At 36.0% G+C, this 16,868-nt stretch overlaps 1 protein-coding gene across 1 annotated transcript in view; it reads right to left on the bottom strand.

Moving 5' to 3' along the window:
• The window catches only part of CFAP47 (cilia and flagella associated protein 47), a 351,597-nt gene that overhangs the window by 178,626 nt on the left and 156,103 nt on the right, over positions 1–16,868 (bottom strand). The window contains exons 45-46 of the mRNA XM_087759023.1: positions 16,676–16,856; positions 2,345–2,541 (exon numbers count right to left, since the gene is read on the bottom strand). Coding sequence (XP_087615149.1) covers positions 2,345–2,541; positions 16,676–16,856 — 378 coding nt within the window. The remainder of the gene's footprint in view (positions 1–2,344; positions 2,542–16,675; positions 16,857–16,868) is intronic.

The following is a 16,868-nucleotide window of genomic DNA, read 5'->3' as shown; positions in this document are numbered from 1 at the left end:
ACATAAAAGTATGGGAAAATTTCTGATAGATGCAGAAGCTCCAGCTAGAATGAATGTATATTAAAATGTAAAGTATCTAGCATCTTACCAGAGTTACACACATTTCTTATACTGAACATGAAAGAAACTTCATGAAGAAAGTAATGTGCAATCACAAAATTAAGCTTAAGATGTAAAAGGACAGGAACAACTTCACATTTTTATATTTGTTTGTTTATCAATGTTTGATTTTGCAAATTTAGGGCATAACATTTCATAGAATCATAGAATGGTTTGGGTTGGAAGGGATCTTAAAGATCATCTGGTTCCAACGCCCTTGATATGGGCAGGGACACCTTCCTACTAGACCAGGTTGCTCAAAGCCCCATCCAACCTGGCCTTGAACACTTCCAGGGATGGGGCAGCCACAACTTCTCTGGGCAACTTGTTCCACTGTCTTTCAACCCTCACAGTAAAGAACTTTTTCCTTATACCCAATCTAAATATACCCTCTTTCAGTTTAAAGCCATCACCCCTTGTCCTATCACTGCATGCCCTTGTAAAACGTCCCTCTCCATCTTTCTTGTAGGCCCCCTTCAGGTACTGGAAGGCTGCTATAAGGTCTCCCTGAAGCCTCCTCTTCTCCAGGCTGAACAACCCCAACTCCCTCAGCTTGTCCTCATAGGAGAGGTGCTCCAGCCCACTGATCATCCAGGCCCTCCTCTTGACTCACTTCAACAGGTCCATGTCCTTCTTATGTTGGGGCTCCCAGAGCTGGATGCAGTACTCCAGGTGGGGTCTCACCAGAGCAGAGTAGGGGGGGACAATCACCTCCCTCGACCTGCTGGTCACGCTTGTTTTGGTGCAGTCCAGGATATGGCTGGCTTTCTGGGCTGAAAGCGCACATTGCCGGCTCATGTTGAGTTTCTCATCAACCAACACCCCAAAGTCCCTCTCCTCAGAGCTGCTCTCTATCCATTCTCTGCCCAGCCCGTATTTGTGCTTGGGATTGCCCCAACCCATGTGCAGGACCTTGCAGACTTTGTGACCACGTGTATGCATTCCATAGAAAGAGACAGACTAACAGAGATACACATTCCTTCTCTCACAAACACAGACATACACACAGACAGAGTATATGCTCCAATTGGGGTACTTCTTATTTCCATGCTAAGAAAACAAGCAGGACTTAAAAGTATAAAGCATGACTCCTGCATGAAATTTAAAAGCATATACTGAGGAACAGCTAGAGGTGGAGAGAAAAAAAAAAAAAAAACAAACAAAAAAAAAAACCAAAGCCAATCTGTTTAGAAACTCACTGTTTAAGCGAGGTGGAAAAAAACCTTACCTTTATAAGTTATTTATCAGCTGTCTTTCAGCTAATGTAACATTCAATAAATCAGTGTTTAAAAAATATGAATATCTTAAAATTTATGTGTAACAAAAGATAGCACAGTAATATGTGATTTCCTTTCATTTTTTCTTTCTTAATGAACTGGTTCCTTGTCTACTTTCAGTGTTTCATAGAGCATCCACAGTATGGTCTTTCCGCAGACATTAAGTCTCCTTGTTTGAATCTTCCCCCACTCTTTTGTCTACAAAACCTCAGAATAATTTTTCTATAAATTAACTCACTAGTATTCTTCTGCGGCTGTAATATTAAAAAGTTATATCAGATACATAGACTAAACCATAGTTCAAATGTCAGGAAATATTTTACCATTTTTATCTCTTAAAGAATCTTTACCCTTTCTCTCGCAGCTTAAGTTCCTGCCCTATTATTTTTTCTTTTTTTTTTTTTTTTCTTTTAAAATGGAAAAGTTCTCTAAATTTTGAGCAATAATTTTCTGAGGGAGATGATATTCCAACCTACACTCCATCTTCACTCCCTGGTCTTAATTCTTATGTGTCAAGGGTTTCATATACAAAATAGATATGATAAAACTATATATGATATAGTGCCTATGCTTGACATCTTTTAAATTGTATGTAATCTATTCTATTTTACTCCTCAACTTCTCTCATTTTTTTCAGAAACAATACATTTATTCCTTAGGTTAAACAACAACTTTTCACTTTCAGTGTGATAACTTTATTAAATAACAGATTAACAATTTTCAGGAGAGAAGTGAAACGTTAGAAATAAGTCCATCAAATTTATAATTTGCTTCAAGAACTGCAAGAAACTATTTTTCCAAACAAGCTTTATATTATGTCCAATATGGACGTTGAGTAATAAAACTCAAGTCAGCATTTATATGCATTTGTGCGTTTTACAACTGTAAATTTTAACAGTATTGATTGGGAGTCCAGTTTTTCAAAATTCTGAATCTTAGTTTAGTTTCTAGTAGTGAAGTGAACTTACTATTGGAATATCCTGAATCACTGCCTGGTAAGCTGGAGTTAGAAATTCAAGCTCTGCTTCAGCATGGTCTGTATTCACTACACATTCAATCTCATAGACACGAACATCGCAGGAGGACTTCAGAAGAATCTGACAGTGGTAGCAACCGGCATACTGAGGAATGAATTTTATAGGAAGCTCAACTGCATCACTTCTATCTAAAAACAAAACCAAAAAATTGCAATGTTGTAAAGCTTTTCAGAAATGTTGAATTCAAAGCAGAATCTGGAGAGAGTTTGAATAAACTGTAGGAGAGTCTCCCAGCAGTGCATGCAACAGTTTAAAACAAACAAAAGAATTTAGGACTCTTCTCATGTAAGCATAGCCAAATTTTTATTTTCCTAAAAAAAGGCATATTTAAGCATCTAAACAATATTTTCTACTGTTTTAGTAGTGCACAGAGAGAAGTATTTCAAAAGATCTATTACACCTAGTAGAAAAATTTAATGTATGTGAATTTCTGCAAATATCAAAATAGTATAGTAGTTACTATACTTTTGTCAACAGTTAGTATGAGATATATCAGAGATAATACAGTATATTTGGTTAATAGTAGCCTCAACAATGACTGGAATTCTGTTAAGTATAGTAGTCCTCATGAGAGCTACTCGTTAGACTTTTCCTATGCCCAATTTTGGATTGAAAGTCTGAGATTGCAAAAATGCTAGGGGTGTTCAAGTTGGAACAGAATCATGAAAAGTCCCACTTTCCCAATCCACAGCATGTAGGAAAAACTCCCGCACAGTAACCTCTAGAGTGAGGAAGAAGCAATACAAATGCTCTCCATCTTTGTTCATAGCCAGGTCTAACAATTCTGCTGCAAAGACTTCCTCCTCTGCTCTTGCTAACAGAAAGGATTAGACTCTTTCACAGTATTTTAAGCCCTCCATTAGCTCTTGTAGGGCAGTTTCCAAAGGAGAAGGCACATGAGGAACTCCAGTGACTGGCCATAAAAAGAGTTCTCTAGTCCAACTCTCCCAAGAGTCTCTAAGAAACCTGAAAAACTATATGAAGACTGTTGCTGTAAAAACTTCGCTGTACTGTTATATGTAACAAAGCCTATTTCTTTTCACTGTTTTCCAAGGTTAGAAACCAACACCTAAAATTGGAAAAGATAACGAGGAAGATCAGAGACAATGTAATAACACAATAGAACCTTACAGATAAAACTCCAAACAAATTGCTTCTCCCTGAGGATGAACACCTGACAGATTCTTGTGGAATTTCCCTTCTTCCTTAATTTGGCTTATTTTCTGATAATATCTATGACAACTGAACTCAAACTATTCTAATATCTTCAATGACAACTACTGAATTTTGAAAGTGCAATCAATCTTCATTTGTGATGCTGCTCATTCTGTTTCACAAAGTGGTGCTCCTCATGTATTCAGTTCTCACCTCTCTGCAAATCAACAGCAAATTGAAGCTTTCTTGTTGCCTTATGTCATCACTACTTCCGTTTTTTTACAAAAATAGCTCAAGTTCAAGAGACAAATCGTACAGAATGACATTATTAATCTTTCAACATTACTAGGCTATCAAAAAGATTATAGATTGCACCTCAGGTTTAACCCTCTCTGAAATAAATTAGTTTGTTCTCCTTTAAAGACAAGATTAATGGCCTGGTAATTTTTGCATTATTACTTTTTTTTTTTCTATTTTGTCACTAAGTTATTATCCCCATTGGCTATCTTCCACAAAAGTGACCTGAGTTTGTCAGTTATGCAAGGAATGAAACTGTCCTTTCCATTCTTCAGTTCATTAGTACAGTCCCTAATTTTCTCTGCCTACAAGAATTTTTTTAGGATCTTGAAACAAAATACTTACTTAAAATTTAAAGTACACTTTTTAAAGACTTGCATTTCAAGATAAAGTAGTGTTTACAACATGTATTTGAAGAAAGATAATACAGTGTATTGGAAGCTCCAAAATATTTCTGCATGAGTTTTACTTTCTTGCATTAAATGGAAATTGTAATTACTAATAATTGGGGTTATGTTTCACTGAGTTGGACCCATCTTTGAAATGCACACTTGCAAACAGAAATGCCTCCTATAGAAAAATTTAAAAAGAAAAACAAGAGTCTTCCTACCCATCCCATTCCATATTTATAATATTTAGTTTGGCATTACTTTTGTTAAAATATTTGTTTCTTATGCATTAAAAAAAATACATTGAAGAACAGGTCAGTTGAGTAATTGAAATATTACAATCAATTACAATCAATGAAAAGGAAAGCAAGTCAATTGGTGATGTTTATTTAACATGATAAGTATTTTATGCAATAAGACATGGTTTCTGAAGTGAGACAGGATCTCCAAATCAAAATGATTACAGAAGTCACTTGCCTGTGAATTATAGGCGAAGGCTGGTTTGTTGGGTTGTTTTTTTTTTTTTCCTGCAAAATGTTTTTTCATGCTAATTTTAAATACCATAAAGTAAACTGGGCTTAAAAGTTTCTCAGCGTAGTATATTTTCTTCTTTCTCAGTCTCATAAGATATTCAGCAAAAATTGGTCTAGGAATTAATTCAAAGATTTAATGAAAACAATCCATGGGGTCACAACTGGCCTAACAATTTCTGAGACAAAAGTAGTAACAGTAAGCAATGGGCAGCATTTATGTTATTTCTATGTAACAGGAAGGAGAGCCTGCATCCATGGAAGTGAATGAGACTGCAAGCATTTCTCCAACAGTGAAAAGTCAGGCAGAACAATACAGGGTTTTGGTACAGTTTCCTTTCCTAGACATGATATTTATTGTTTGATGGAGAGATGTTTCATGTAAAATAGGCAAACAGCTTTATTTTATAGATTTGTGTTAGACAAATGCCTATGGGAAATATTTACTTGATCCTGAATCTGAATATCTGAATTGGGTTTAGTTGTGAGACAGTTGTCAAAACAGGGGTATTTGCAAAAGCAAAACTTTTGGTGTGTAATATCACCACACGTTCTTGGAAAGCAAGTTACAGCACATAGGTGTTGGTCATGTTCTCTGGCAACTGCCTGGCATCTTGTGCCATTTACTTATTGCAAAAGACAATCTGATCACCATCTGGAATTAACAAAGTCCATGTCTTCTGGTTCTTAAAAATCTTACAACTCATAATTTTAGATCTGCCTGACCTGAATTCAAAGTTAATCCTCCAACTGCATTAACCAACAAACTGTACCTTTCAAAAGAAAAGTAATGACAGTTTTTTTGATATTAAAATGTAAGGAAAAAAACATGTTCTAGAGGTTAATAATAATGGCACTTACTAGAGTAATTGCTGTTTAGCCCTATTACAAATTGTGGGAGGAGGGAAAGAGCAAGAATAGAAATGTTATTCTTCCATATCACAATCTGTTGGCATAATTTCTGAAGGTAGGAAACTATGGGCCTTCAGCAGTTATTTAACTACTTGTACATTATATTAGCTTTTATCACCAATGATGGTCCTATCCATTGAGAAGCTCAAAGCTAAATTTCACAGTGAACTTATCTCAGCGTCTGACACCATCCATGTGTCACAAATAACTGGCTAACTTAACCTGAAGACTGAATTTGCAGGTATGGACTCCTGGAAGGTTAAATAAGCAACCACACTGAAGAGCCCAGACTCTTCTGACTTCTGTTTATACATCAGGTCTTCAAATGAGCTCATCTGAATTAGAACATCACTCTACTCAGTAGTCTTGAAAAAGCAACCACTCTCTTATGAGCACTCCTTAATGAGTGCTGTTATGTTTTGAAATTTTTGCTATCACTGTGTATGTTTATTTGTTTTTCTTTCACTTTATCTGAATACAACAGATTTGTAGAAGAGCTTCTAAAAAACCTAACTGTTTATTGGTTCTTTTTCTACTTATATACAGTATATCACTACACATCTAAGCAAACAGTTAAATACACTTGATCAATCAGAAAAGGAAAATCTACTAAGGGAAAAAAAAAAAGGAATGAAAGCAAGTTTTCCTTAATTGATTTAAAAATGCAAATGGCAGAGACTGTTTTCAATGTCTTGTCATGAATACTCAGCAGCCATGTTCATGTATCACATTCAGAAGCCAGTGAAGAGCTGTGTGGCACTACAATAAAGTAGAACAAAGAGTTTCTTGGGGGTTGGTTGTTTAATAAATATTGCCCCTCAGTATTTCTGAAGAATACTCATAAAAGTTTTAGAAGTAAGCAGGCTATACGGTCACTATGACAATGGGCAACTGGAATGCTGTCAAGTAAAAAGTTTGTTTAATACAACTCAAGAAACATAGTAAAGCTACGGTGCTTTCTTAAATCATCCGATGCATAGCCCCTATAGAAAAGGATTAGCCAAATTATAAAATATTACATTGAGAAAAATATAGTAGAGTAATAATTCAAAGTCTCTTTATCTAAAATCACAACAAAGATAGAGCTAAGATCTCTCTAAAACATCTACCCAAAATTTACAAATATCAAAAATTTCAAAAGTGATTCTTCATGACTGGAAGAAGGAAGTGGCTGAGACAAGATCTTTAAAAAATAAGCAACAGAGACAAAAAGAAGGAAGATTAAGCACAATTTCCTAAAAACAGAGAAGAGAGCTCAGAACTAATAAAACGAGTGCATGGAATGCATAAGGAAGTATGACATGGAGAGAATCAAAGACCAGGTTTTTATACCACTTACTGCAAAAATAGTAAGTTAATGTAAAATTAGTAATGAAGACTTAATGCCAGAGAGACATAACAAGGGCTAGCTAGACATTTCTGTAATACATGATAATACACATTCCTTTCTTTTTGCAATCTAGAATTCTCTAAAAAAAAAAAAAGAAGTTTTCTTTTAAAAGAAAGGAGAAAAAAGTCAGTAGTTATTTTAACAGAAGTCAAGAAGAAGCCACAACAATCTGAATAAATTAACTGTAGGAACAATTCTCAAGAAAGCAGAAAATTTCCAACAATTCTTGATAGTTCTGTAGAGAAAACTTTTTCACCCATTCACTGGGGAGGAAAGAAAAAAATACAGGCCTCTTTTTGGATATTCTTTGCAAATATAACAGCAGGCAGCTAGCCAGCATTGTCAAATCCTGTAGTAAGAGGCAACAGAACTCTGATATTAGCTTTTGATACTGAATCTAAATTAGATAGCAATGTGGAACAACATTTTTTCATTGAAAATGCATTGTGGACTTTTATTTCTTCCTGGACAATTTTAATGCCAAAATAGTACAACCTAGCTATCAAAAAAAAATATGGTTTTAGTTTTATTTTCCTACCTAGGTTTTTTTATGTCTATCTTTATAAACTAGGAAAGAAATTAAACCACATGTCATGACAATGACCTGGAGGAGGGGATCAAGGGCACCCTCAGTAAATTTGCAGATGACACCAAACTGGGCAGGAGTGCTGATCTTCTGGAGGATAGGAAGGCTCTACAGAGGGGTCTGGACAGGCTGGATCTATGGATCGAGGTATGTTATATGAGGTTCAACAAGGCTAAGTGCTGGGTCCTGCACTTGAGTCACAACAACCCCATGCAATGCTACAGGCTTGGGGAAGAGTGGCTGGAGAGCTGCTCTCTTTTCTGCTTCTCCCTTTTTAAGTACTTCCAGGTAACCTGAACAGGACCTCTTTTCCTTAGAGATCAGTGAGAGATCAAGCTATTCAAGCTTTCAAGACCTTGAAATAATTACTATAGCACTTCCCTGAACCCTTCCTCATTTGTAACCTCCCATCTGAAGTATGGAAACCAGAACTGGATTTGATGTTCCAGTAATACCCTCCCTTTCATAAAACGATAATAGCACTTTTCAATACCTACACTGTACTTTTCCAATTATGCATTCAAGGATCCTTGTTTTTCAAAATTTTCCAAAAAAGTCCTTAATGAAAGAGCGAGAGGGAGCTGAAGTCAGAAAAACACACAGTGGGAAATAAGGCTGAAAGCTTTAATTCACACTGTGAGATAAGTACTCTGCTACTTTGCAGATTTCTCAGACTTTTTCAGAGACATCACTTTGCAACACAGAGCCCTTCCTCCCCTTTCAACCTATGTTATTTTGTATTTGATACATAACATTATTTAGTATAAAAACAATGTTGTTCAAATAAACCAAACTGCGGAGCCAGCTGTCCTGCTTAGTTAAAACTTAGTTAAAGCTGATCTTTCATTAACTGCTGAAAAGACAAATAGGATGGATTTTTGTTTTGGTTTTCACAGTTTTACCCAAAAATCCATAGCCATTTCCTTCTTTCCCCACTATAATCAGTGTTGTGCTGCTAGACAGGAGCGGCAAATATACAGCAGATAAACTGCTTATGAACTCTATTGAACAATGATAATATAATAGCTCTGACTTGTCAAACATGCTCCTTACTTGCAGGAAAAGCCTGTTCTTTTATACTTATACAGTTCTATAAATTAAGTCTGCATGGCAGGAAATCTTTAGACAAAACTGTAAAAAGTAATAATTATCAAGATTATAAACATATATATGCACTACAAAGTCAGAGACACTGGCAATCAAATTCAAAAGTTTTTAAATATTGCCTGTACAAAATAACAGCAAAACGTACTAAATTTTAAATTATTATTTTATCCTAAAGGTGCACTGAATACATGAAGGCAGACGGATTCTTATCAAGTTACAACTCTGAGACATAAAACCTCTCTATTCAAAGTTTCTTCTGTTTTCACCTTTAGAAGGACCACAGGGAGTGACACTGGGACAGAACAACATTCTTCCAGTCACAGCATGGGACAAGTCCAAATATGCACATAATAATAAAGAAAACAAAATTAATAAAATAAATGCAACGAGAGGAAGTCAATGTCTTCCTCCCACATCCAGTGATGATGAGAAATGGGCACTGCCAACACCAGATCTATTACTTGCTTTAGAGAAGCAGTATCTTCTAAGCCTCACAAATGCAATGGTCTCAAGTCTGCACCAAAGACAAAGATAAGCCTTGACACTGACAGTCATGCAAGCAGATGTCAGAGTCCACTGATGAAAACCTAAATCACATATGAACATCCTGACCTCTACAAGGCTTCATTTGTCAAGTAAGCTTGAAGCTTTTGCTGTGTATCCACATGTTCTTCTTCTAGGCAGACTCCCGGTTTTGGTGAATCTTCTGAATCTCAATTCTGACCAGAGAATGAGATAAAGGATACTCTGATATGCTTTCTGAGGATTAGCATCCTTCTTCACGACAGCAGTAAGCCTATTCACACACTACCATAAGAGAAAGGTCTTCCAAAAATTTTTCACAATAGAAAAAATACTGTAGCAAATATAACTATTCTTCACTGAATTCATTATTGCAGGTATTAAACACAAAAGAAATGCATCCAGTCTAATATTTAAATCCCTCTCACTTTTGCAAGACCAAAACAACTTTTTACTGATACATATATGGTAGAAATAGCTATTCAATAGGTATAGCTGAAATGAAAACTATTAAGATAAAGACCTATATCATCATTTTTCAGAGCCACATTTTGAAACAGAATCATATTTTAAATAAATCCTTTGTATGAAGGAAGAGTAAAAAGGAATGCCACCACTTTCACTTTTTAACCCCATTTGTGCCTCACTATCCTGGATGATTAAGACCACCAAATGTAATTAAATTTTTATTACTATACTGTCAATTAAATCATAGAACTGAACTTTGAAAGTTAACATGATAGGGAGCTAGAATAAAACCTCAAAATGTAAACAGTAAAAGATAACAAATTTTTTTGTTATTGGACAGTGACTATGTAATTTTGCTTTAAAATATTAAGACTTTATTCAGGAAAAAAAAAAGCAAACTAAAATGCAGGAAAATTTATACAGCATGTGGACCGTGGAATACTAGGAAGAAACAACAGAATTACTAATAATGCTTTATTGAACAATAGATTTAAAACCCCAGGAAATTGCTCTGAAGACATAAATAAATAAATAAATAAATAAATAAATAAATAAAAGATTAAAAAAAAATTGCACTGATTAAACCCAATGCTGAGCAAGTATATGAGATAACATTTAAAAGTCATAGAAAGAAGGAGATAAGGTTGACCACAGGTCATGAAAAAATATTAATGCAAATTGTAAAACATCCCATGCAATTATCAAGAAAATATACAGTGATTAGAAAATATTACTAACATGAAAAAGTCCATTTGTAGATAATACAGTGTAGGTAAATGTTTTTACTTAGCTATCTGATATGACTAAAACAGAAAAGGAAAAAATTGAAGAGTATCTTTCATCTCTAACAGTAAAAATGATGCATGCCATATAATGATTTAAAATTTAATTCTTGATTGTTAGTTTTTCTGCATTTTATTTATTGGAAAGTATGGCAATGAAAACATAACATCACATATTTCTAACTACAGGCTATAATTTACATAAGAAAAATACTGAGATCAGATCAACATTATAGACTCAGTTATTCATGGGTAACATTTTCATATATTAACACAGAATCAAAAACTATCAGGTTTGGGGATGCCATGTTACTGCTGAAGATGTAGATTTTGGGGCAGAATACAAAACTGAGACCCTCTCTGCTATGGAATGGAAATGATACCTATCTTCAGGTATCATTCTAAGGCCTGGTATTTCTTTTTCTTTTTTAAATTGCCAGTAAATATCAGATTAAAATTCAATAGTCATGCCAATCTGGGTATTTACTGGGCTCCTCTAAATGAAATTATGTTATATACAATGAAGTGACCAAATAGAATGTATTTATATTGTACAATCTACATACTGTTCATTATTACTGGTAGAAACAGAATTTATATCCTGTTATGTTAGGCAGAATATAAAGAATAAAAATAATAAAACCTCCTATCCTAGAGGCGTAGAATATGAAAAAATAACTTCTCCATTTCAACATCAACAGGTATGATACATGCAAACATCTGATCATAACACAACTATATCTTGTTATTTCAACATTTAGCCTAGCCCATACTCTTATAAATAGACAACAAAAAGGGATTACAGGGCAAAAATAGGTCAAGAGTACCTTAAACCACTTGGTTACAAAAAATTCTGTTCTATAACGAAGGGAGTCCATGTAGTACGACAGTCACTTAATTAAACCTGCTGATTATGTTGCTGAAAAGCTTACCACAACCCTTTCTTAATTTTCTCTGATTTCATTAGAAGTCGAAGATTTCTTGGGAAAGAAAAGGAAGCAGAATAGAAATTACAGGTTTGATAAGAACAAATTATAGGAGCAGGCATACCTTATTATAGCTGCATAGTAATAAGTAAAACTTTTACCGTAGGTTATAGAGCTGCATCAAAAGAAGCGTGGCCAGCAGGTCAAGGGAGATGATTATGCCCCTCTACTCCACTCTCATGAGACCCCACTTGGAGTACTGTGTTCAGCTCTGGGGTCCCCAGCATAAGGAGGACATGGACCTGCTCAAGCAGGTCCAGAGGAGGGCCACAAAGATAATCAGGGGGATGGAGCACGTCCCCTGTGAGGACTGGCTGAGAGAGTTGGGGTTGTTCAGCCTGGAGAAGAGGAGGCTCTGGGGAGACCTTATAGCAGCCTTCCAGGACTTAAACAAGGCCTACAGGAAAGATGGGTAGGGACTCTTTATCAGGGAGTATAGTAATAGGGTGAAGGGTAACAGTTTTAAACCGAAAGAAAGTAGATTTGGATTAGATATTAGAAAGAAATTCTTTACTGTGAGGGTGGGAAGACACTGGAACAGGTTGCCCAGAGAAGTTGTGGTTTGTGGTTGCCCCATCCCTGGAAGTGTTCAAGGCCAGGTTGGATGGGGCTGTAAGCAACCTAATCTAATGGAAGGTGTCCCTGCCCATGGCAGGGGAGTTGGGACTAGATGATCCTTAAGGTCTCTTCCAACCTAAACCATTCTGTGATCTATAATTCTATGGTCTAATAATGATGGTGTTATGGCCCTTTTGTTTTGTACTAGCTGTCATTCCTTGTGCTTGTAGTTTCACTCATCACACAACAATTGCTCTATTAACTTTAATGTCACATCTTCCTTTTATCATTAACCACAAAAGGAGTGACTCCTTAACTAATAAGGGATTACAGCAAGGGGTGGGAGAAAGATGGGAAAACAAAGGGATAGAATCCATTAGCTAAAACCTCGAACCAAGTGTAACTTTTACTGGTTTTGCTCTGGAAACACACACATAGAGACAGATGAAGCAAGACAGTCAAAGCATTTCTACAGATGCTTTATCCAAGGAAACCAGCAACTTGTTAGTTTGGTGAATCATGGAGCTGTGTTTGGATGCTACTTCGCTGTTGCTTAGAATCTGGAGCCATTATTTTAATTCCACTTGACATTTTAGCCTTTTCATTCTTTAATAACACACCGCTAAGAAAAGGGCAACTTATTTCAATTAATTATGCCTAACACGGTTTCTAAATGCTCAATCCACTATCCTTTGGTTTATAAAGCATTAAAGTTTTACTGTCAATTAACTTTCTCCTGAGCTGTATATGGGGACTGAATTATTTCCCAGGCTACTTCTGATGATCCAGAGAGACTAAAGCTCTTAAGGATCCTATTTGAGACAACGGCGAACAATTATTGTGGTATGTGATGTATCTTCTTTAAGAGAATGGGGATACTCAAGGTGTAGTTCAATGCACATATGAGACCAAAGGATCCCTAACAATCTCAGTATGAAACAGAGCTGGGCTGAGGTTTAGACTGTATCCTTAGGCATTCTGCTAATGGCAGACTTACTAGATGATCTCCTTTCACATCCAGACTCCTTGGTACCAATTACAGACTCCTTTGGTCACATAACACTGACACACTATAGGGGCTGTGCTTGAACTGCTTGGCAGGCACACAGAATTCAAAGTGATCGCAGGGTTACTCTTGTCCTAAGCTTTATTTTCTAGCACTGGAACACTTTTGTAGTTTGTCTTTTTCAAATTCCTTCAGAATTTCCTGAAACTTCTTACAGACATCAGACCCTTCACTTCTGTACTACCTCTTCTGCCAATACTGTGTACTGAGACAATACCATCTCCTCAGTTCTTACAATGCTTCTAATTCATCTGTAGATCTCATTGGCCATTTCAGCATTAAGAGCAAGCTCACGTTGATATAATAATTTTGTGTGACTGTTGGTCCTTTTCACTAACAACTGTTTTCTGAAACCAGCCTCTTACCTGGTTTAGCACGCAGACTCTGTTCCACATATAGTACTACATGCTTGGTTGCACTAAAATACATAGTTTATAACAAGGTAGCAGTTCCAGCTAACTGTTCTTTCACAAAATCTGGGTCATTGCTAACTCAACAAAGATTTTATATAATCTTCTAAATTACTGATGAAAAGTAGTTAATATTGTCCAACAAGTACTGGTTCCTGAGGGCTCACTTTCTGATGACACTCCAGCAATAAATTAACCACAAAATTTGCTAGTTTTTCAATCTGGACAATGTATTATTTTAGTTCCATACAAGTATTAGGTTTGGGTTTTGATCAGGATGTCATATAGGAAGTAAGGTAAACATACTCTATTCTTTTTATCTATTAGATCTGTAATACTGCCAAAAATTTAATAAGATTATTTAACAAGATCTATTTTACAAGAAAACATGTTGAGTGACATTGATTTTTACCTTCTAATTTCCTGTTGGCAGAGTTCTTAAAATATCAGCTGGACACTTTTCCTGGTACGGCAAGCTAAGAAATTCTGATCCAAGGATTGATTTTAGTTAGCTTGCTTCCACCTTTGTTTTTCTTCATAAATCTAAGCACTCTATCATTTCTGTAGAGAAGTGTCTACTCCCACCCTAAGGAAAGCTACCACCGTGGCTAAAATACTGCTTCTTCTTCAGATAATGAAGTTAACAAAATTTTCAGATGAGATCAATGTTTTGCCTCCATCCACAGAACACCATCTGGGGACTTCTGTCACAATATTAGATTTTCTAGGTGCCTGTAAATATTCCTGTGTTTCCTCATTAGCACAACAAATACACTGAATCAACCGGCACTGTCTTTGTACTGAACAGATCTTTGTCTGTTTTCATACCATCAGCTGGTTATCTCAGCTTCCCTTTTTAGCTGTTCTTTAGCTCACCACCTCTCTGAATTCACTACCAAAGCCCCATTTAGTTCTCTGCATCATCTTGACATTTCTATTCCCTCATGGAACTATTTAAGTGTCGTAGAAGGAAAAAATAAATATCAAAAAGATCGTGTTTACTGCAGTATGATTTAGTTTCTGACTTTCCATTGCTTACTTCTCTCTTTCAGATACTTTTATAATTTCCTTTGATGGATAAAAAAGCAGTATGAACTAACAGAAAAATAACCACTTCTTTGCTGTAATGTTGTTTCTTCACTAAATTTTAGCAATTAATATTTTAAAATTTTCAGATATGTTCATTCACATTCCAACTTTAAAAATAATTTGAGAAGTTGCTAAGCAACAGTGACCTGACTTCTGGTCAGTTAACGACCTGTGTTCTGAGATCATGATGGAGGTCTTACTATGTCCTTATCAGAGTTGTCTGTGCAGATTCTACTCTCTCTCCCAGCTGGTATTCCTTTCTTCTACAGTGCAATGCAAAGAATTCCCCACACCACTCAATAAAGTCATTATGATTTTTTTTAGTTCACTTCTACATCAATTATTACAAACACAAACAATTACTTTTTAACTTGACAACAAAAGGATTTTAACTAGGATTTAAATATCCTGTCATTCAAGAAATATTTCAGCCTGCAACCTGTGTTACATCTGTTCTACAACTTCTACTGACTGCTAGTCCTGTAGTCACTCATCAGGCTAGTCTTGCTTCTAATACTGCAATAACTATTGTCATCTTCCTAAAAACATGCCCAGTAACACCCTAAAATGTTTTACAACACAGATACTGTAGTCTAAGTTGAATGAATCTGTAACAAAGACTTCTCATAAATAATCAAGAAATTTCTTCTTTTTATTCCAGAAAAGAAACAAATAAAACAAGGGGTACACCAAGTATGAAAACACATGACTGATTCCAATGACACTTGGAGAAGTGAACTGCAGAAATATGCAGAAGGACTCTATTGATCAAGAAAAGAAGTGATGAAACAAATCTATGGATTTTTCACATTCGTGGACTGACTATAATTCAAGCCTTTACTAAATTTTCTAAGGAAACTGCTACTTACATTTTAAGTAGCAAACTCAAAAATTGTGTTGTTATAGAATACCTGTGGGACATTACATTAGCTTTGATATAACCATGTACAGATACCCTAGCAAGTAAATATAAACACAAATTTTATCATAGAATCATTTAGGTTGGAAAAGACCTTTAAGATTATCAAGTCCAACCATTAACCTAGCACTGCCAAGTCCACCACTAAACCATGTCCCTAAGCACCACATCTACACATCTTTTAAATACCTCCAGGGATGGGGACTCAACCACTTCCCTGGGCACCCTGTTCCAATGCCTGACTGCCCTTTCGGTGAAGAAATTTTTCCTAATATCCAGTCTAAACCTCCCCTGGCGCAACTTGAGTCCATTTCCTCTTGTCTTATTGCTTGCTACCTGGGAGAAGAGACTGACCCCCACCTTGCTACAACCTCCTTTCAGGTAGTTGTAGAGACCAATAAGGTCTCCCCTGAGCCTCCTTTTCTCCAGGCTAAACAATCCCAGCTCCCTCAGCTGCTCAAGTTCTTTTAAGAAATGCAACCTAGAGTGCTTTATAGGTTTAAATAAAACATTTAAAAAAAAAAAAAATCAACTTGCAAAGGAGGGATCAAAATGAAAGCCAAGCAAAAAAGAAAGCAATTAAGATTTCAGTATAAAATTTAAGATACTAGAAAAATTAGAGGCAATGGAGACTGACCAAAGCTGACAAGATCACTCTGAAGACTAATGCATACTTCTCATTGGTGAGGGACAGGGAGAAAACAGTGTACAATTAGTTGACCTCCCTCTGGCTGACCCAGGAGCAGGCAAACAAGAAAAGATGTGTGGTATAACTGGCACAGTGCTGGATGAGAAGTGGAAGTGAGAAATGAGCACAAATTCAGGATGTCAGATAAACAAACCAAACTAATTTCTTTTTTAGAGCGGGTCTCCTGTGGTTGTGTGCCTTTGAGAAAACCAAAGGCAAATGGAAAGCACTGTTTTGAGCCTGGGTAGATAGAACTTGGGTAGTGATGACAAAGACAAGGCTGGGGATTTGATCAATAGCAAAATGAAGAGAAAGGTCATTTTCTGAATCCATTTAGGAAAACCTTAAAAATACAGATTCTCTCAGAGAGAAGAAAAAAAAATCCATCATATTTAAGACTATTCTTACCTGTTTTCTGAGGTGAAAGGTCTTTTGCTGATGGAAGTTTCGAATTAAGTCTGCTTGATGCCAACACTGGAATAGAGAACTTCTCAGGAACCTCAAAGAATTCTTGCATGCTTACTTCTACACTGTAATCTATATACTTCAGCTCTGGGGGGAATTTACGAGGTTTCAGGAGTGCCTGTCTCTACAAGTGAAG

The sequence above is a fragment of the Nipponia nippon genome, unplaced genomic scaffold, assembly GCF_047370975.1.
Source record: "Nipponia nippon isolate SJK-2023a ecotype South Korea unplaced genomic scaffold, ASM4737097v1 scaffold_2, whole genome shotgun sequence".
Taxonomy (NCBI): Eukaryota; Metazoa; Chordata; class Aves; order Pelecaniformes; family Threskiornithidae; genus Nipponia; species Nipponia nippon.
This window is presented reverse-complemented; position numbering and strand designations above follow the sequence as displayed.